This window comes from Cervus canadensis, chromosome X (assembly GCF_019320065.1).
Source record: "Cervus canadensis isolate Bull #8, Minnesota chromosome X, ASM1932006v1, whole genome shotgun sequence".
Classification (NCBI taxonomy): domain Eukaryota; kingdom Metazoa; phylum Chordata; class Mammalia; order Artiodactyla; family Cervidae; genus Cervus; species Cervus canadensis.
In genome coordinates, this window is record NC_057419.1 from 94,021,290 (window position 1) to 94,044,234 (window position 22,945).

Consider the following 22,945-nt stretch of genomic DNA (forward strand, 5'->3'; position numbering starts at 1 on the left):
GGACAGGGTTCTGAACAAAGGCACTTTAGTTTAACAGTCTGTCAGAGGGGCAGGGTCCTTCTAAGCAAGCCATTATGTATGATTATAATAACAAAAACAATGAATAGCATGTCAAAAAACAGTTCCAACAGGGAGTCAGAATTAATTTGCTTCTTTGCAACACTAGCACTGACCTCCAAAATGTCCACCACAAAACAGAAATATAAAAGAAGTAAATGTTTCCAGTAAATCTTGCCAAATAGTATTTAAGAAGAATGGCTTACCAACCTCCTGCCTCATCTAAATAGTAACAACATCTGGTAAATGCAATGTCTAAACAGCTTAGCTCATATAAGCTGTATTCATGTAGGTGTTTATCCATAGGCTTAGCTTCCCTTCCACAATGTATATTAGAAAGAGCTGACAGGCACCCATCAGTGTAACTAAATATATTTTTTAATCTCCAAAAAAAAAAAAAGAAACCACCTGGTAATCATCTCAGAGAAAAAATAAATGATATGACCATTAGTTCTGACAGGAGACTATCTGACCCTTCCCAAGAAAATTATAATTATAACTCCAGGGTTTGTTTTTTGGTGAGAGAAGTTGACCTCAGTAGCCATTAGTGGATTTGTCCATCCATAGGTAATTACAGAAGGGGCTTCCCTGGTAGCTCAGTCGGTAAAAAATCTGCTTGCAATGCAGGAGACCCAGATTCAACCCCTGGGTCGGGAAGATCCCCTGGAGAATTAAATGGCAACCTCCTCCAGTATCCTTGCCTGGAAAATCCCATGGACAGAGGAACCTGGCAGGCTACAGTCCATGTGGTCATGAGAGTTGGACATGACTTAGCAAATAAACCACCACACCACCAGGTAATTACAGAAACTAGAGTTGGGACAGACATCAGCTCATGATGATTCCATCCTGTGATTGTATACAGATGCTTCCTACATCCATCTCAAAGTTTCACAGTAGGTTCTATTGTAAATATGTGGCTTCATTTTCATACTCTGCATTTACACGTGTCCCATAAATAATCCAAAATTATCTAAGAAACACCAAGTTGCCCAAATATAGTCACTCCAAGAAATCATGACTCCCTTCAAAAGGCTTAGAACTACAAACACACAGTCTGCTGTCTTTACTAGTATATTCAGATTTAACCATGGTGCAAAATTTGGTCTGTAGTATTTTCTTCAGATTATTTATATAGCCATGCCACATTGCAGGGTGCTAGCAAAATAATCCCATTGCTTGTACAGCATTAAGTTTGCCTAAGCCAGCAAGCCAGAAAGACCACTTCAAATTTATTTTGGATATACAGACAAAGCTTCATTTTTCCACACTAATCAGCAAAAACAGTGTCTGTAAAACAGCAACTAAAAATAAATATGTATATATATAGCATATGTCCTTCCCCCTTTCTCTGTTCTTTCTAGGAAGGTGCAAACTAAATGTAAATTCAGATTCCACTCATTTTTAACTTTTGGAATTCTACCAAGAGCTATAAAGACTGTCATATTTCTCTTGTAGTCTTTAAAAATAAAAGAAGGAGGTTTCCCTGGTGTCTCAGTGGCCAATGCAGGAAACACAGGTTCGATTCCTGATCTGGGAAGATTCCACATGTCGAACAGCAACTAAGCCTGGAAACCACAACTACTGAGACCGTGGGCCACAACTATAAAAGCCCGAGCACCCTAGAGCCCATGCTTCACAACAAGAGAAGGCCAACACAATGAGAGGCCTGTGCACCACAACTAGAATAGCCCCCGCTCACCACAACTAGAGAAAAGCCCATGCAGCAGTGAAGATCCAGCACAGCCAAAAATAAATAAATAAAATTATTTTAAAAAATAAAAGAAGGAAATGTTTTAACCTAGCATCTAGCATGTTGTATCACCTTTTATATACACAAATACTTCATGTATTAAGGATAAGTTTATATTAAAATGAATTAAATGAATATACATTAAAATGAATCTGAAGGATTTAATTGGCTTCAACTTTGATTAGCTCTAATAATAATAATGGTAGTACTTGAAATTATTTAAATGGTATCTTAAAGAGGTCCTCTATGATCTCAACTTTTTGGTAACTGAGGATGGTTTTCCAGTTAGTAGAATAAGGAAGATTGAGTCATTCTTAATTTCCTTTGGAAAATCTTGTGGGTGATCAAAACACAAAGTCTGGAGCCAGAGTGTCTAGGGTAACCCCTAACTTGGCACCTATAAATTCAGTTACTTTTTAGGCAAATGACTTCACACATCTGTGCTTCACCTTTCTCATCTGTGAAAACTGGAATAATAATAGTTCCAGGGACTGGAACTTCCCAACCCAGGGATTGAACCCAGATCTCTCACATTGCAGGCAGATTCTTTACCAGCTGAGCCACAAGGGAAGCCCAAGAATACTGGAGTGGGTGAAAAGAAAGTGAAGGTGAAGTAACTCAGTCAGGTCCGACTCTTTGCGATCCCATGGACTGTAGCCTACCAGGCCTCAGTCCATGGAATTTTCTAGCCAAGAGTACTAGAGTGAGTAGCCTATCCTTTCTCCAGGGGATTTTGCAGACCCAGGAATTGAACCCTGTTCTCCTGCATTACAGGCAAATTCTTTACTAACTGAGCTGTCTGGGAAGCTGTTTATAGAATTACCACTATTAAATGAGTTAACATAATGTTTTAAAGTGCTTGACACACACATACACAAATAAAGTGCTTGACACATTGAAATCATTTATACACATTTTGTTTTTCAAATTAACAACTGAAATTCACTTACTGGGTTTGCTTTAATTTCTCTTAGACTTGCATGAAATTAAGTCAACAAAGCTTACCTATACCCACCACTTAGGTTTTTTAAGTAGTCCTTACAATATGGCAACAGTTCTGGTTTCAAGGAGGACTGTGTAAAGAGTAGGACATGACTCAGCAACCGAGCATGCAGCATGCACAGTTCATTGTTATGCATTAATTTATGTATTAAATTTAGTGTATTATTAGGAAAAACAAAATTAGCACATTAAAGAAATTTACTAGCACATTAAAGGGATTGGATTAGCCAAGGCTTGTGTGCTCAAGAAGATCACCCATAGATACCACCGTCAACGGGAAAACCAGGAATGTGAGCAATCTCGGATCTTCAGGTCTCAAAAAAAGAACGGTTTCCTGAAACACGCAGCCACGAGAACTCTACTGTCACCGTCACTCAGGAAGCTGATCCAGCTTGTGATTATCCTGGGTACCTAAGGCTGTGGTCACTTGGATGCTGCCATCTCGTGGACACTACAGATGCATGGCAGGCCCAGACCTGCAGATCATGTCAGCATCACAAGATCTTAAATCCTGAGCTCACCAAGTCTCTCTGGACCGATTGCCATTATGATCATGTCAGAGGTCCAGCTTTTCTTTCTTTTTTTTTTTTAAGTGAATTATAACATTTATTTTTATTTATTTATTTATTTATTTTATTATTTTATTTTTTTGGGTTTTGTCATACATTGATATGAATCAGCCATAGAGTTACACGTATTCCCCATCCCGATCCCCCCTCCCACCTCCCTCTCCACCCGATTCCTCTGGGTCTTCCCAGTGCACCAGGCCCGAGCAGAGGTTCAGCTTTTCAAATCACTAGAGTACAGCGGACTCCTAAATCTTGCACATCGTGTGGATTCATCCTGTCACGTGGCCTATACTAGCTAATAGCATGTGGAAACCTCAGCCCTCCAAGTCACAAAGATGACCTGTTTCTTAGAATCATATGGATGCTATGGTCCCCCTTGGTCACATAAGAGGCTCAGCTATCTGTATCTTGTAAATATTGTTGGCTACCCAATCAAGATCCCTGCATCAACAGTGACATGGCTCCTACCATCACATGGCGAGAGCAAACTGCTTGCAGTCATATGAACAACTGCACCTATCCAGTGGCTCTTGGTTGTGTATATTCATTCTATGGTCCATGTGACATGCTGTGGTCACTTGATGGTCAGTTTTCAGTTTCATGAGGATTGAGAGCTCCTGATCCCAGAGGTGACTTCGATCTTTTTATTACGTGGTCCATGCCCGTCAAACCCCTGGAAGTTCTGAGCGGGGCGGGGAGGGGGGGCAGGGGGGGGGGGCGGGGGGGGCGGTGCGCCACGTGGTGGCGCACTACGTGAATCTCGCAGTCACGTGACCCTCTATGTTCGCGCGAGAGGGAGCGCTGTTAAGGCGTGTGGAGAGCCGCTGAATGGCGCTCGGTAGCTCAGCTTAGTCCTCTGAGGAGTCGGACCAGTCAGTGAGGAAAACCTTTAGATTTAAGGTATGTGTCCTGACTCGGGAAACTTTGAGGAGACTGTGGCTCAGATTCCAAGTTTTCCACTAACTTTTATATCCAGCTGCCGGAGGTTTTAGTCGGGTAGGATGGACGCCCACCAGTACCAGGTTTACTCAGAATTGGCGGAACAGCAGGTGGCTCGGAGACAGGGGTTGAGGGGCTTCTCTCAGCATCCCTTGGGAAAAGACAAGGACTTTTCTCAAACCCGAGGGACTTCTCAGGCTTGGGAAACTGGGTTGACTCCCCCGCTTCTCTTTCCCCTTCCCCACCCCCATATTAAAGCCACACCTTTTGCTTATCTCCACTTGGTATTCACTTTCTGCCACGTGGTGGCGTCCATTGCGCTCCGCTGACCACATGTTTATCGATACCCGAGAACTCCTAGATGACAATTTTATATAGATAATTTCAGGTCTGATCTTAATTTCTGTCTCTTAATTGGTTCCGTATATCGAGAGGAGACTATTTTTTAAGAATTTTATATTTTTTCAGTAAAAGTGTGAAACTAGCCATTACATGAAGATTCAGAATTTGTTTTTTGTTATTTGCTTTGCCGATCAGTAGCTTTTCAAAGTGTGTGGGGGATGGAGGAGCCTGGCAGGCTTCCATCAGTCTGTAGGGTCTCGAAGAGTCAGACACAACTGAAGCAACTTAGCATGTACTCATGGGGGATGGGATGCCATAGTCCTTTTTTGCTTGGAATCTCAAAATGGGTTAGTCTAACCAGACACTGCTAGCTTCTGATTCTCCTCACCATTACTTATTCGACTTCTTGAAAACTACCCCATTTCTTCATGTGTAAAAAACAGTGAATTTATTTAAGAAAAACATATTAAGTAAAATTATAGGTGATGCATTTCATAAAAATCATGTAGATGGTACTTAAGGAGTAAAATTCAGCAAATAAGAGATCGTGTTTACATTTGTGAGGGATTTAAATATTGTTTGAGAGATGTTTATGGGGTGGTATTTTTATTATATAATAGCTGTTTTTTCTCTTATTTCAGCACTTTGAGATTTTTTTCTACAAAACACTATGTCTGAGAGACAATATCAACAAAAAAATACTCATCCATCAGAGAACAATGGGACATACAAAAATGAAGGTAAAAGGATTTCTATATTGTCTTACTTTAAAGATAACATGCTAGTATGCAACTTGAATATCAGAGAAAGGGGTAGTGACTTACTTTGTTCAGTCTGCTATAGTAGAACACTGTGGACTGGGTGGCTTATAAACAACAGAAATTTATTTTTCACAGTTCTGGAATTTCTGAAGTCCAAAATCAAGACACCAGCAGGTTCAGTGTCTGGTGAGATCTGCTTCCTGCTTCATAAAGGGCTTTCTTCATGCTGTATTTTCACAGGGCAGAAGAGCAAGTGAGCTCTCTGGGTTCTTTATAAGGGCACAAATCCCATTCATGAGGGAACCTCACTCATGACCTAATCACCTTTCAAAGACTCTACCTCCAAATACTGTCACCTTGGAGATTAGGTTGGAACATAAACATTCAGTCTGTAGCAGTTGATTTCCTCAATTTCTGTGGGAATGGAACATTTTCCCACAGACCATTTGAAGTACCAGTGTTCCATAGAAAACATTTTGGGAGAACCTGTTCAAACTAAATCTCTTCTAACGTATTAATGCCTTGTACCTTTGTTTACTAAGAACAATGTATGTTTACTGATAATTATAATCTGTTCTCATTAAGAAACTACTTATTGCTTACTCATTTTGTCTTATTTCATTAGTCATTCTTTTGCTTAGCCTTTCCATTTTTTTCATTTTTTCTATATAACCTCAATTTATGTTTCTGATATCATGATGGCAAGAAATAAGTGCATAAGTGCTAGTCATTAGGAAATCTTATAAGCAAAATAAAATGCCCCACTCTGGAGAATATGATACAACTTACTTGTAAGGGTGAACTGTCTCACATTTTATACCAATTTCCACACTTTTTCAAAACTAATTAGTTATTATTTAATAATTAGAGCTGCTATTTTTTGAATTCCTATTATATGTCAAAACATTGTGATAACCTTGTCATACAAGTTTTCTCATTTAATCCTCAGGAAAATCCTGAAAGGATGTTATTTTAATTTACAGATAAGATAGAAGAATCAGGATAGGCTAGATTGCATGCTTGATAAGTCACTTCTGTTGTGTCCAACTCTGTGTGACCCGCTCCTCTGTCCATGAGATTCTCCAGGCAAAAATACTGGAGTGGGTTGCTATGCCCTCCTGTAGGGGATCTTCCTGACCCAAGGATCAAACCCACATCCTTTATGTCTCCTGCATTGGCAGGCAGGTTCTTTACCACTAGCACCACCTGGGAAGCCCATAGGCTAAATTATACTATAATAATAGATGATCCCCATATCTCAGTGGCTTACTCCTCACTCCTACTACATGTCTATGGCAGGTGCATGCCCATCACAGGATGGTAGACCTTGGAGACCCAAACTGACAGAGCAGCCATCATCTAAGCTTATTCTTGACAAAGACTGCGTGAGAATGCAAAATTACTGCTCAATCTTAATTGGTTATAAAAATGTAAAAAAGCAGAAATAAGATAATGACAAACTTAATCCAACAATAGCTAAAACAGATAATATAGTTGGGCAAAGTTGTGTTTATACCAAATTTGCATTGTTGGTTTAACATTAGGAGATCCATAATGTAATTCGACACATTAATAAGGAAAAGGAGCTAGAAAAGAATGATTATCACAAAGATTCCAGAAAAAAATGCATGCAACAAAATTCAATAACCAATCAAGATTAAACAACAACAAAAATAACTCTCAGCTAACTGGGAATAGAAAGATATTTCTTTAAAATGATAGTGGGTATTTAAGAAAAACTATAACAAACAACATACATAATACTGATACATTAAAACCACTGCATTTTAAATCAGAAGAGGCAAAGATGATTCACATAATCACTGCTATTCAACATCTTACTGAGTCTCTGAGGCATTGCAGTAAGTCAAAATATGTACATACATACATTAACACTTGTAAAACTGAAAATAAACAAACCTGTCAGTATAATTGTCTTCATATAAAACTCAATAGAAGCTATGGAAAATTATCCCTGGTGGCTCAGATGGTAAAGAACCTGCCTGCAATGCAGGACACCTGGGTTCAATCCCTGGGTCAGGATGATCCCCTGAAGAAGGGAATGTCTACCCACTCCAGTATTCTTGCCTGGAAAATTCCGTTGACATGGGAGCCTGGTGGGCTACAGTCCATGGGGTCTCAAAGAATTGGACACAACTGAGGAACTAATACTTTCACTTTTTTTTCACTTTCCAACCAGCTTATTATATGTGAGACTAATATATGCAAAATAATTGCACCAAATAAGAAATAATATTTTCACTGTGAATATATCATTTACAATAGAAAAAAAAAAACCAGATCCTGTGGAATATACCACAAATTGGTCACTTGGCAACTATTCCAACACTCATAAACACTCTTTATTAAATGTTTTCCTGTACTATAGAGATTAAGGGCTTCCCTTGTGGCTCAGCTGGTAAAGAATCTGCCTGCAATGTGGGAGACCTGGGTTTGATCCCTGGGTTGGGAAGATCCCCTGGAGAAGGGAAAGGCTACCCACTCCAGTATTCTGGCCTAGAGAGTTCCATGGACTGCATAGTCCATGGGGTTGCAAAGAGTCGGACACGAATGAGCGACTTTCACTTCCACTATAGAGACTAGAAAGCTAAGAACAAGAATAGAGACCTATATTAGTGTGGGTGTATATGTTTTCTAGACATGCCCTACTTGTGTCTAGGGTGCCAAACAAGATCTCTATGTATCAAATATATGCACCATAGTAAAGCTTGGAGGTATAACTGAGTAATGTGGGAGCCACATGTAGGATCAGCTATGTATGGTGGGAGAGGTGTTTGGTTTTTATAGGTAGCCACAGCAGAGTGCTTGAATGCATGAATGTCAGTTAGCCTGCTGGCAGCCGTGGTTTTCAGCTATAACAGTGAGGGGGATTTCCCCTGGATGTGCAGCATCCAAGCATGCTTTTCTGGCCCTCACAGAATTTTTGTAAGCTATGTCATATGTTTTATTAAAGGTGTCTTACTTTTATAAAATAGCTAGAATGAATATCTAGCATAGGTAAGTGGGAACGTTGTTTAACAGACTACTTGACACCAAAATAGTTTGCAAGCAAAGAGCCCTGAAGGAAGTGGGGATAGGTTATCTGGCCTAGGTGAATCTGAAGATAGTAAGGATACAGTTGATAATAGAAGATGAAATATTTGTATTCCATAGCACACAATGGTGAAAGAGTTGCAAGAGTGTTACTGAATAGAATTTGTTTGCCTGCCACACAGCAAAGCCAATCTACTGACATTGGGTTGTTGGTGAAGGAAAATACAGTGTTTATTTTCAGGGTGCCAGGTAAGGAGAACTGACTGCTTGTGTTCAAAAGACTTGAATTCCCTGCTTGCCTTTCAGAGAACAGTTTTAAAGGCAACATCTGGGGTGAGGGCCACAGTATACATGATGTTCTTCTGATTGATTGGTGGTGAGGTCACAGGGTTGTGTTTCAGGAATCTTAATCATCAACATTCTAGTTCCAGCCAGTCTGGGAACTGTGTGCTTGTGGTCAGCATGTAGTCACCATTCTCCACCTGGGCAGGGGGGTCTTAGTTTCTGTATAACAGCTCAAAAATATCTAGCAAATTGTTGTCCCTTGAGGAGGAACTCAAAACTATAGATTGCTTTGGGTAATATACTCATTTTCACTTTATTGATTCTTCCAATCCAAGAACATGGCATATTTCTCCGTTTATTTGTGTCATCTTTGATTTCCTTCATCAGTGTTTTATAGTTCTCTGTATACAGGTATTTTCTGTTTTTTCTCTTTTTGTTGCAATGGTGAATGGGATTGTTTCCTTAATTTCTCTTTCTGATTTTCCGTTGTTAGTGTATAGGAATGCAAGATATTTCTGTGTATTACTTTTGTATCCTGCAGCTTTACTATTTTCACTGATTATCTCTAGTAATTTTCTGGTGGCATCTTTAGCATTTTCTATGTAGAGGATCATGTCATGGGCAAACAGTATTTGTTTTACTTCTTCTTTTCCAATCTGGATTCTTTTTATTTCTTTTTATTCTCTGACTGCTGTCTCTAGGACTTCCAAAACTATGTTGAATAGTAGTGGTGAGAGTGGGCACCCTTGTCTTGTTCCTGATTTTAGAGGCAATCCTTTTGCTATTGAGGATAATGTTTGTTGCGGGTTGTCATATATGGCTTTCATTATGTTGAGGTATGTTCCTTCTATGCCTACTTTCTGGAGACTTTTTATCATAAATTGGTTTTGAATTTTGTCAAAGACTTCCCTGCATCTATTGAGATAATCATATGGTTTTTATCTTTCAATTTGTTACTATGGTGTATCACATTGATTTGCAAATATTGAAGAATCCTTGCATCCCTGGAATAAAGTCCCTTGATCATGATGTATGATCTTTTTAATATATTGTTGGATTCTGTTTGCTAGAATTTTGTTGAGGATTTTTATGTCTATATTCATCAGTGATATTGGCCTGTAGTTTTCTTTTTTGTGGCATCTTTGTCTGGTTTTGATATCAGGGTGATGGTGGCCTCATAGAATGAGTTTGGGAGTTTTCCTTCCTCTGCAGTTTTCTGGAAGAGCTTAGTAGGATAGGTGTTAGCTATTCTCTAAATTTTTTGTATCAATCACCTGTGAAGCCATCTGGTCCTGGGCTATTGTTTGTTGGAAGATTTTTGACTATAGTTTCGATTTTCGTGCTTGTGATTGGTCTGTTCAAATTTTCTATTTCTTCCTGGTTCAGTTTTGGAAGGTTATACTTTTCTAAGAATTTGTTCATTTTTCCCAAGTTGTCCATTTTATTGGTATATATTTGCTTATAGTAGTTTCTTATGATCATTTGTATTTCTGTGTTGTCTGTTGTAGTTTCTGCATTTTCATTTCTAATTTTTTCATTTATTTATTCTCTGATTTTTATGATTTATTTTCTTCTGCTAACTTTGGGATTTTTTTTTTGTTCTTTTTCTAGCTGCTTTAGTTGTAAAGCTATGTTGTTTATTTGATGTTTCTCTTGTTTCTTGAGGGCTTCCCTGGTAGATCAGGTGGTAAAGAATCTACCTGCAGTGTGGGAGGCCTGGGTTCAATCCCTGGGTTGGGAAGATCCCTGGAGAACGGAATGGCTATCCACTCCAGTATTCTGGCCTGGAGAATTCCATGGACTGTATAGTCCATGGGGTCACAAAGAGTTGGACATGATTGAGCAACTTTCATTTTCATTTTTTTGTTTCTTGAGATAGGTTTGTAGTGCTATGAACTTCCCTCTTAGCACTGCTTTTACTGAATCCCATAGGTTTTGGGTTGTCATGTTTTCGCTATTATTTGTTTCTATGTGTATTTTGATTTCCTTTTTTATTTCTTCAGTGATGTGTTGGTTACTCAGAAGTGTATTGCTTAGTCTCCATATGTTTGGGTTTTTAATAGCTTTCTTCCAGTAGTTGATATCTAATCTTACAGCATTGTGATCAGAAAAAATGTTTGAAATTATTTCAGTTTCTTTAAATTTACCAAGGCTAGATTTGTGGCACAGGATGTGATCTATCCTGGAGAATGTTCCATGTACACTTGAGAAAAAGGTGAAATCCATTGTTTTTGGGTTAAATGTCCAAAGCTATAAATTAGGGATAACTGGTCCATTTTATTGCTTAAAGCTTGTGTTACCTTGCTATTTTTCGGTCTGGATGATCTGTCCATTAGTATGAGTGGGGTATTAAAGTCCCCCACTATTATTGTGCTGTTAACTTCCCCTTTCATACATGTTAGCATTTATCTTATATATTGAGGTGCTCCTATATTGGGTGCATATGTTTTTATAATTGTTATATCTTATTAGATTGATCCTTGATCTTTAGGTAGTATACTTGTCTCTTATAATGGCCTTTATTTTATTTTTTAAAATTAATTTACTTATTTTAACTGGAGGTTAATTACTTTACAATATTGTAGTGTTTTTTGCCATACATTGACACGAATCAGCCATGGGTGTACATGTGTCCCCATCCTGAACCCCCCTCCTACCTCACTCCACATATGTTATATGTGAATGTGTGTACACATGTGCCTTTTAAAAATAATTTGAGATCGTACTATGAAAATTATTCTGCACACTATTTTTCATCTTAGATACCATGTACAACATTTTATCAGCTGTAATAAAATTCTGTAGTGTGAATTTACTAAAATTCAACCGATCTATTACAGCCCAAAAGTCTGTTCTTTACATCTGTGTTTCTTTTGCTGTCTCACATATAGGGTCATTGTTACCATCTTTCTAAATTCCATATATATATATATATATATATATATATATATATATGGAATATATATACTGTATTGGTGTTTTTCTTTCTGACTTACTTCACTCTGTATAATAGGCTCCAGTTTCACCCACTTCATTAGAACTGATTCAAATGTATTCTTTTTAATAGCTGAGTAATATTTCATTGTGTATATGTACCACAGCTTTCTTATCCATTCATCTGCCGATGGACATCTTGGTTGCTTCCATGTCCTGGCTATTGTAAACAGTGCTGCAATGAACATTGGAGTACATGTGTCTCTTTCAATTCTGGTTTCCTCGGTGTGTATGCCCAGCAGTAGAATGGCTGGGTCATATGGCAGTTCTATGTCCAGGTTTTTAAGGAATCTCCACACTGTTCTCCATAGTGGCTGTATTAGTTTGCATTCCCACCAACAGTGTAAGAGGGTTCCTTTTTCTCTGCACCCTCTCCAGCATTTATCCTTTGTAGACTTATTGATAGCAGCCATTCTGACAGGCATGAGATGGTACCTCATTGTTGTTTTTCTTTTTTTTTTATTTTATTTATTTATTTATTTTTTCTTTTTTTTTTTTTCTTTTTCTTTTTTTTCATTTATTTTTATTAGTTGGAGGCTAATTACTTTACAATATTGTAGCGGTTTTTGGCATACATTGACATGAACCAGCCATGAATTTACATGTGTTCCCCATCCCGATCCCCCCTCCCGCCTCCCTCCCCATCCCATCCCTCTGGGTCTTCCCAGTGCACCAGCCCTGAGCACTTGTCTCATGCATCCAACCTGGGCTGGTGATCTGTTTCACCCTTGATAGTATACTTGTTTCAATGCTATTCTCTCAGAACATCCCACCCTTGCCTTCTCCCACAGAGTCCAAAAGTCTGTTCTGTACATCTGTGTCTCTTTTTCTGTTTTGCATATAGGGTTATCATTACCGTCTTTTTAAATTCCATATATATGTATTAGTATACTGTATTGGTCTTTATATTTCTGGCTTACTTCACTCTGTATAAGGGGCTCCAGTTTCATCCATCTCATTAGAACTGATTCAAATGAATTCTTTTTAATGGCTGAGTAATATTCCATTGTGTGTATGTACCACAGCTTCCTTATCCATTCATCTGCGGATGGGCATCTAGGTTGCTTCCATGTCCTGGCAATTATAAACAGTGCTGTGATGAACATTGGGGTGCACATGTCTCTTTCAGATCGAGTTTCCTCGGTGTGTATGCCCAGGAATGGGATTGCTGGGAAATATGGCAGTACTATTTCCAGTTTTTTAAGAAATCTCCACACTGTTCTCCATAGTGGCTGTACTAGTTTGCATTCCTACCAACAGTGTAAGAGGGTTCCCTTTTCTCCACACCCTCTCCAGTATTTATTGCTTGTAGACTTTTGGATAGCAGCCATCCTGACTGGTATGTAATGGTACCTCGTTGTGGTTTTGATTTGCATTTCTCTGATAATGAGTGATGTTGAGCATCTTTTCATGTGTTTGTTAGCCATCTGTATGTCTTCTTTGGAGAAATGTCTGTTTAGTTCTTTGGCCCATGTTTTGATTGGGTCATTTGTTTTTCTGGAATTGAGCTGCAAGAGATGCTTGTATATTTTTGAGATTAATCCTTTGTCTGTTTCTTCATTTGCTATTATTTTCTCCCCTTCTGAAGGCTGTCTTTTCACCTTGCTTATAGTTTCCTTTGTTGTGCAAAAGCTTTTAAGTTTAATTAGGTTCCATTTGTTTATTTTTGCTTTTATTTCCAATATTCTGGGAGGTGGGTCATAGAGGATCCTGCTGTGATTTATGTCAGAGAATGTTTTGCCCATGTTCTCCTCTAGGAGTTTTATAGTTTCTGGTCTTACATTTAGATCTTTAATCCATTTTGAGTTTATTTTTGTGTGTGGTGTGAAAAGGTGTTCTAGTTTCATTCTTTTACAAGTGGTTGACCAGTTTTCTCAGCACCACTTGTTAAAGAGGTTGTCTTTTTTCCATTGTATATCCTTGCCTCCTTTGTCGAAGATAAGTTGTCCATAGGTTCGTGGATTTATCTCTGGGCTTTCTATTCTGTTCCATTGATCTATATTTCTGTCTTTGTGCCAGTGCCATACTGTCTTGATGACTGTGGCTTTGTAGTAGAGCCTGAAGTCAGGCAGGTTGATTCCTCCAGATCCATTCTTCTTTCTCAAGTTTGCTTTGGCTATTCGAGGTTTTTTGTATTTCCATACAAATTGTGAAATATTTGTTCTAGTTCTGTGAAAAATGCCGTTGGTAGCCTGATAGGGATTGCATTGAATCAATAGATTGCTTTGGGTAGTATAGTCATTTTGACAATATTGATTCTTCCAATCCATGAACAAGGTATATTTCTCCATCTGTTTGTGTCCTCTTTGATTTCTTTCATCAGTGTTTTATAGTTTTCTCTGTATAGGTCTTTTGTTTCTTTAGGTAGATACACTCCTAAGTATTTTATTCTTTTTGTTGCAATGGTGAATGGTATTGTTTCCTTAATTTCTCTTTGTTAGCCTATAGGAATGCAAGGGATTTCTGTGTGTTAATTTTATATCCTGCAACATTACTGTATTCATTGATTAGCTGTAGTGATTTTCTGGTAGAGTCTTTAGGGTTTTCTATGTAGAGGATCATGTCGTCTGCAAACAGTGAGAGTTTTAATTCTTCTTTTCCTATCTGGATTACTTTTATTTCTTTTTCTGCTCTGATTGCTATGGCCAACACTTCCAAAACTATGTTAAATAGTACTGGTGAGAGTGGGCACCCTTATCTTGTTCCTGACTTTAAGGGAAATGCTTTCAATTTTTCACCATTGAGGATAATGTTGGCTCTGGGTCAAAGGCTTTTTCTGCATCTATTGAGATAATCATATGGTTTTTATCTTTCAATTTGTTAATGTGGTGTATTACATTGATTGATTTGCAGATATTAAAGAATCCTTGCATTCCTGAGATAAAGCCCACTTGGTCATGATGTATGATCTTTTTAATATGTTGTTGGATTCTGTTTGCTAAATTTTGTTAAGGATTTTTGCATCTATGTTCATCAGTGATATTGGCCTATAGTTTTCTTTTTGTGGCATCCTTGTCTGGTTTTGGTATTAGGGTGATGGTGGCCTCATAGAATGAGTTTTGAAGTTTGCCTTCTTCTGCAATTTTCTGGAAGAGTTTGAGTAAGATAGGTGTTAGCTCGTCTCTGAATTTTTGGTAGAATTCGCCTGTGAAGCCATCTGGTCCTGGGCTTTGGTTTGCTGGAAGATTTCTGATTACAGTTTCGATTTCCGTGCTTGTGATGGGTCCGTTAAGATTTTCTATTTCTTCCTGGTTCAGTTTTGGAAAGTTATCCTTTTCTAAGAATTTGTCCATTTCTTCCAAGTTGTCCATTTTATTGGCATAGAGCTGCTGGTAGTAGTCTCTTATGATCTTTTGTATTTCAGAGTTGTCTGTTGTGATCTCTCCATTTTCATTTCTAATTTTGTTGATTTGGTTCTTCTCCCTTTGTTTCTTGATGAGTCTGGCTAACGGCTTGTCAGTTTTATTTACCTTTTTAAAAAACCAACTTTTAGCTTTGTTGACTTTTGCTATGGTCTCTTGTTTCTTTTGCATTTATTTCTGCCCTAATTTTTAAGATTTCTTTCTTTCTACTAACCTTGGGGTTCTTCATTTCTTCCTTCTCTGGTTGCTTTAGGTGTAGAGTTAGGTCATTTATTTGACTTTTTTCTTGTTTCTTGAGGTAAGTCTGTAATGCCATGAACCTTCCCCTTAGTACTGCTTTTACAGTATCCCATAGGTTTGGGGTTGTTGTGTTTTCATTTTCATTCATTTCTATGCATATTTTGATTTCTTTTTTGATTTCTTCTATGATTTGTTGGTTATTCAGAAGCGTGTTATTTAGCCTCCATATGTTGGGATTTTTAATAGTTTTTTTCCTGTAATTGAGATGTAATCTTACTGCATTGTGGTCAGAAAAGATGACTGGAATGATTTCATTTTTTTTGAATTTACCAAGGATAGATTTATGGCCTAGGATGTGATCTATTCTGGAGAAGGTTCCATGTGCACTTGAGAAAAAGGTGAAATTGATTGTTTTAGGGTGAAATGTCCTATAGATATCAATTAGGTCTAGCTGGACCATTGTGTCATTTAAAGTTTGTGTTGCATTGTTAATTTTCTGTTTAGTTCTGTCCATAGGTGGGAGTGGGGTATTAAAGTCTCCCACTATTATTGCATTATTGCATTATTGTTAATTTCCCCCTTCATTCTTGTTAGCATTTGCCTTACATATTGTGGTGCTCCTATGTTGGGAACATATATATTTATAATTGTTATATCTTCTTCTTGGATTGATCCTTTGATCATTATGTAGTGTCCTTCTTTGTCTCTTTTCACAGCCTTTATTTTGAAGTCTATTTTATCTGATATAAGTATTGTGACTCCTGCTTTCTTTTTGTCTCCGTTTGCATGAAATATTTTTTTCCAGCCATTCACTTTCAGTCTGTATGTGTCCCTTGCTTTGAGGTGGGTCTCTTGTAGACAGCATATATAGGGGTCTTGCTTTTGTATCCATTCAGCCAGTCTTTGTCTTTTGGTTTGGGCATTCAACCCATCTACATTTAAGGTAATTATTGATAAGAATGGTCCTGTTGCCATTTGGTTTGTTGTTTTGGGTTCACGTTCATACAACCTTTCTGTGTTTCCTGTCTAGAGAAGATCCTTTAGCATTTGTTGAAGAGCTGGTTTGGTGGTGCTGAATTCTCTCAGCTTTTGCTTGTCTGTAAAGCTTTTAAATTCTCCTTCATATCTGAATGAGATCCTTGCTGGGTACAGTAATTTGGGTTGTATGTTATTCTCTTTCATTTCTGTAAGTATGTCCTGCCATTCCCTTCTGGCCTGAAGTGTTTCTATTGAAAGGTCAGCTGTTATCCTTATGGGAATCCCCTTGTGTGTCATTCGTTGTTTCTCCCTTGCTGCTTTTAATATTTATTCTTTGTGTTTGATCTTCGTCAGTTTGACTAATATGTGTCTTGGGGTGTTTTGCCTTGGGTTTATCCTGTTTGGGACTCCCTGGGTTTCTTGGACTTCAGTGGCTATTTCCTTCCTCATTTTAGGGAAGTTTTCAGCTATTATCTCCTCGAGTATCTTCTCATGGCCTTTCTTTTTGTTGTCTTCTTCTGGGACTCCTATGATTCAAATGTTTGGGCGTTTCACATTGTCCCAGAGGTCCCTGAGGTTGTCCTCATTTCTCTCAATCCTTTTTTTTTCCTCTCTGCCTCATTTATTTCCACCATTTTATCTTCTACCTCACTTATCCTATATTCTGCCTCCGTTATTCTACTGTTGGTTCCCTCCAGAGTGTTTTTGATCTCATTTATTGCATTATTCATTTTTAATTGACTCTTTTTTATTTCTTCTAGGTCCTTGTTAAACATTTCTTGCATCTTCTCAATCGTTGTCTCCAGGTTATTTATCTGTAACTCCATTTTGTTTTCAAGATTTTGGATCATTTTTTTTTAAATTTTTTTTTGGATCATTTTTATTATCATTATTCTAAATTCTTTTTCAGGTAGATTCCCTATCTCCTCCTCTTTTGTTTGGCTTGGTGGGCATTTTTCATATTCCTTTACCTGCTGGGTATTTCTCTGCCTTTTCATCTTATTTAGATTGTTGGGTTTGGGGTGGCCTTTGTGTATTCTGGTAGTCTGTGGTTCCTTTTTATTGTGGAGGTTTCTCCCAGTGGGTGGGGCTGGATGTTTGGCTTGTTGAGGTTTGCTGGTTAGAGAAGCTTGTGTCGGTGTTCTGGTGGGTGGAGCTGGATTTCTTCTCTCTGGAGTGCAATGGAGTGTCCAGTAGTGAGTTTTGAGATGGGTCTGTGCGTTTGGTGTGACTTTGGGCAGCCTGTTTATTGACACTCAGGGCTATGTTCCTCCGTTGCTGGAGAATTTGCGTGGTATGTCTTGCTCTGGAACTTATTGCTGGTGCTGGTTGGTTTCAGTGTAGGTGTGGAGGCTTTTGGATGATGTCTTATTAATTAATATTCCCTGTAGTCAGGAGTTCTCTGGTGTTCTCAGGCTTTTGGATGATGTCTTATTAATTAATGTTCCCTGTAGTCAGGAGTTCTCTGGTTTTCTCAGGTTTTGGGCTTAAGCCTCTTGCCTCTGGATTTCAGTCTTATTCTTTCAGTAGCCTCAAGACTTCTCCCTCCATACAGCACTGATAATAAAACTTCTAGGTTAATGGTGAAAGGATTATCCAGATTTGAGGGACACCCAGAGAGGTTCACAGAGTTACATGAAGAAGAGGAGAGGGAGGAAGGAGATAGAGGTGAGCAGGCGGAGAAAAAGGGGGATTCAAGAGAGGAGAGACAGATCTAGGTTGTACTCTGTTCCCTAAGTGTTCTCCACAGCCCAGAACACCCACAGAGATTCACAGAATTGGATTGAGAAGAGAAGGGGGAGGGAGGAAATAGAGGTGATCTGGGGGAGAAAAAGGAGGGTCAAAAGGGGGAGAGAATGATCAAACCAGTAATCACACTCCTGAGTAAAAATGAGTACTAAAGGTTGGATTCTTAAATGTCCAAAATTGATATCAAATACTGAAAAACAAAGATTAAAAATCTAGGGTAGAGGTTAGACTCTTAAAAATACGATATTAAAAAAACACAAAAACACAAAAAATATGTGTGAACACAAAGAAATATATATGAAGTTCCCTTTAAAAATAGGGTCCTTTTTTTCTTTGCCAGGTTATAGTGGGTTATAAAAATGAAAATTAAGGAGTAATAGAGGACTTTAGAAAAAAAAGAGAAAAAAAATTTTTAATTAAAAAAAATAATAGTAAAAATATATCTAGAAATTTCTCTGGAGCTGTTGCGGGCAGTGTGGATTCAGTTCAGTTTCAGATAGCTCCTTGTTCGAGCTTACACTTCTCGATATCTATAGGCCCCTTCCAGTGTAGTCAGTGTTGACTACAGGGATTTTAACCTGTTGCACCTGTCACTTCTGAAGCAGTTCCCTTTGTTTATTTGGCTTCTGTTTGCAGGTCTCTTCAGTGTCTAATTTCTGCCCTGAGACAAGTGGGCGGAGGTGGTCTCTTGTTTAGGTTCACTTGTTCAGTCGTGCTGTGGGGAGCGAGGGGCACTGCAGACAAATATCACTGGCGTGTGTGGGGAGGACCCACAGTGTTCCAGCCACACTGGGTTTGCCCCCATTCACGGGTGTGTGCTTTCCCTGTCTACACTGCTCAGGCTCCAGGCTGCTCTCCAGGGAGCGAGCCCTGAGTTGCATGCACTTCCCAGGCCTAAGCTGCTCAGATTCAGGTTTTCCCATACTCCACAAAGACGCAGACTTGGTTGGGCCTGCTTTTTGTGCCTTCCCCGCCCAGCAGCTCAGGCAGCCAGGAGCTTGATGGGCGCACTCTCCCCAGGTGCAGTGCGCCTTATCCCCTCCACGGTCCCGCTTCGGTTTCCAGGCGCATCGGTTGGGTGCGCCTTGTGTCTGTTCTGGGGAGCTGGACTCTAGCTGCGACCCTCCCGGCAGATATCCACCATGCAGAATCTCAGGAAGTCTTTGGTTAGAGACTGGAAGCCTGTTTGCAGTTTCGTAGGGAATGCCGTCTCTGGGGCCGAGTTTGCCCCTTTCTCCTCCCGACTGCCTCCTGCCTCTGGCGGGGGATGGGCCGGTCCGCAGCTGGCTAGCTCTTCTCTGGTAGTCGCTCAGTCCTTCATTCTGGGAACGGCGGGTAGTGCCTAAATTTAGGGCTTTTCCCAAGTTAATTCTCTCTTTCTTGTGATCCCACAGTTTAAGTTGCTATCTCACCGTTAGCTCCCTCCGATTGCCCCCAGGGCTTTCAGGCCCGGTCCTTACCCTAAGCAATGCCGCCTGCTCTTCTCAGTTCTGCCCCCACTTGCTGGTGGAGGATGCGAGCATCTGGGGTACTTTTCTGCTGGGAGTTGCTTTTAGGCATGTAATCTGTGGGTTTTATTTATTTTTTCCTCCCAGTTAGGTTGCCCTCCAAGTTTCAAAAACTTCCCCCAGACCCGCCAGTGAGAGGGTTTCCTGGTGTTTGGAAACTTCCTTTATTAAGACTCCCTTCCTGGGACGGATCTCCGTCCCTAACTCTATTGTCTCTCTTTTTATCTTTTATATTTTGTCCTACCTCCTTTCGAAGACAATGGGCTGCTTTTCTGGGTGTCTGATGTCCTCTGCTAGTGATCAGAAGTTGTTTTGTGGAGTTTGCTCAGCGTTCAAATGATCTTTTGATGAATTTGTGGGGTAGAAAGTGGTCTCCCCATCCTATTCCTCTGCCATCTTAGTTCCCTCCTCCTCACTGTGGTTTTGATTTACATTTCTCTGATAATGAGTGATGTTGAGCATCTTTTCATGTGTTTGTTAGCCATCTGTATGTCTTCTTTGGAGAAATGTCTGTTTAGTTCTTTGGCCCATGTTTTGATTGGGTCGCTTATTTTTCTGAAATTGAGCTGCAGGAGTTGCTTGTATATTTTTGAGATTAATTCTTTGTCAGTTGCTTCATTTGCTATTATTTTCTCCCCTTCTGAAGGCTGTCTTTTCACCTTGCTTATAGTTTCCTTCATTGTGCAAAAGCTTTTAAGTTTCATTAGGTCCCATTTGTTTATTTTCACTTTTATTTCCATTACTCTGGGAGGTGGGTTATAGAGGATCCTGCTATGATTTACATCAGAGAGTGTTTTGCCCATGTTTTCCTCTAGGAGTTTTATAGTTTCTGGTCTTACATTTAGATCTTCAATCCATTTGAGTTTATTTTTGTGTGTGGTGTTAGAAAGTGTTCTAGTTTCATTCTTTTACAAGTGGTTGACCAGTTTTCCCAGCAGCACTTGTTAAAGAGATTGTCTTTTCTCTATTGTATATTCTTGCCTCCTTTGTCAAAGATAAGGTGTCCATAGGTGTGTGGGTTTACCTCTGGCCTTTCTGTTTTGTTCCATTGATCTATATTTCTGTCTTTGTACCAGGACCATTGTCTGTCTTGATGACTGTCTTGATGACTGTGGCTTTGTAGTATAGCCCAAAGTCAGGCAGGTTGATTCCTCCAGTTCCATTCTTCTTTCTCAAGATTGCTTTGGCTATTTGAGGTTTTTTGTATTTCCATACAAATTGTGAAAGTATTTGTTCTAGTTCTGTGAAAAATACTGTTGGTAGCTTGATAGGGATTGCATTAAATCTATAGCTTGCTTTGGGTAGTATACTCATTTTCACTATATAGTGCTTCCGATCCATAAACATGGTATATTTCTCCATCTATTTGTGTCATCTTTGATTTCTTTCATCAGTGTTTTATACTTTTCTATATATATAGGTCTTTTGTTTCTTTAGGTGGATTTATTCCTAAGTATTTTATTCTTTTCGTTGCAATGGTGAATGGAATTGTTTCCTTAATTTCTCTTTCTGTTTTCTTTTTGTTAGTGTATAGGAATGCAAGGGATTTCTGTGTGTTAATTTTATATGCAACATTACTATATTCATTGATTAGCTCTAGTAATTTTCTGGTGGAGTCTTTAGGCTTTTCTACATAGAGGGTCATGTCATCTGCAAACAGTGAGAGTTTTACTTCTTCTTTTTCAATCTGGATTCCGTTTATTTCTTTTTCTTCTCTGATTGCTGTGGCTAAAACTTCCAAAACTATGTTGAATAGTAGTGGTGAGAGTGAGCACCCATGTCTTGCTCCTGATGTTAGGGGAAATGCTTTCCATTTTTTACCATTGAGGATAATGTTTGCTGTGGGTTTATCATATATGGCTTTTATTATTTTTTTATTTTAAAAAAATTTATTTTTTTTTAAAGGAGGCTAATTACTTTACAGTATTGTAGTGGGTTTTACCATATGTTGACATGAATCAGCCATGGGTGTACATCTCTTCCCCATCCTGAACCTCCCTCCCCATCCCATCCCTCAGGGTCATTCCAGTGCACCAGCCATGAGTACCTTGTCTCATGCGTCAAACCTGGACTGGTGATCTCTTTCACATATAATAATACACATGTTTCAATGCTGTTCTCTCAAATCATTTTATTATGTTGAGGTATGTTCCTTCCATGCCTGCTTTCTGGAGGGTTTTTATCACAAATGGATGTTGAATTTTGGCAAAGGCTTTCTATGAATCTATTGAGAACATCATATGGTTTTTATCTCTTAATTTGTTAATGTCGTGTATCACATTGATTGATTTGCAAATATTAAAGAATCCTTGCATCCCTGGGATAAAACCCACTTGGTCATGATGCATGATCTTTTTAATATGTTGTTGGATTCTGTTTGCTAGAATTTTGTTAAGGCTTTTTGCATCTATGTTCATCAGTGATATTGGCCTATAGTTTTCTTCTTTTGTTGCATCTTTGTCTGGGCTTGGTATTAGGGTGATGGTGGCCTCATAGAATGAGTTTGGAAGTTTACCTTCTTCTGCAGTTTTCTGGAAGAGTTTGAGTAGGATAGGTGTTAGCTTTTTTTTAAATTTTTGGTAGAATTCAGCTGTGAAGCCATCTGGTCCTGGGCTGTTGTTTGTTGGAAGATTTTTTCATTACAGTTTTGATTTCCATGCTTGTGATGAGTCTGTTAAGATTCTCTGTGTCTTCCTGGTTCAGTTTTGGAAGGCTATACTTTTCTAAGAATTTGTCCATTTCTTCCAAGTTGTCCATTTTATTGGCATATTGTTGCTGATAGTAGTCTCTTATGATCCTTTCTATTTCTGTGTTGTCTGTTTTGATTTCTCCATTTTAATTTCTAATTTGATCCTTCTCCCTTTTTTCTTGATGAGTCTGGCTAATGGCTTGTCTATTTTATTTATCTTCTCAAAGAACTGGCTTTTAGTTTTGGTGATTTTTGTTATGGTCTCCTTTGTTTCTTTTTCATTTATTTATGCCCAATTTTTTATGATTTTTTTCCTTCTACTAACCCTGGGGTTCTTCATTTCTTCTTTTTCTAGTTGCTTTAGGTGTAAAGTTAGGTTATTTATTTGATTTTTCTCTCGTTTCTTGAGGCAAGCTTGTATTGCTATGAACCTTCTCCTTAGCACTGCTTTTACTGAATCCCATAGGTTTTGGGTTGTCGTGTTTTCATTTGTTTATATGCATATTTTGATTTCTTTTTATTTCTTCTGCGATTTGTTGATTATTCAGAAGCGTGTTGTTTAGCCTCATATGTTGGAATTTTTAATAGTTTTTTTTTTTTCCTGTCGTCGACATCTAATCTTACTGCATTGTGATCAGAAAAGATGCTTGGAATGATTTCAAG

The 22,945-nt window shown here is 38.6% G+C and overlaps 1 protein-coding gene across 1 annotated transcript in view; it reads left to right on the top strand.

Moving 5' to 3' along the window:
* The first annotated feature begins 4,177 nt into the window (after positions 1-4,177).
* The window catches only part of LOC122435137 (nuclear RNA export factor 2-like), a 36,240-nt gene continuing 17,472 nt past the window's right edge, over positions 4,178-22,945 (top strand). Inside the window, exons 1-2 of the mRNA XM_043459064.1 lie at positions 4,178-4,281; positions 5,304-5,402. Coding sequence (XP_043314999.1) covers positions 5,333-5,402 — 70 coding nt within the window. The 5' untranslated portion in view covers positions 4,178-4,281; positions 5,304-5,332. The remainder of the gene's footprint in view (positions 4,282-5,303; positions 5,403-22,945) is intronic.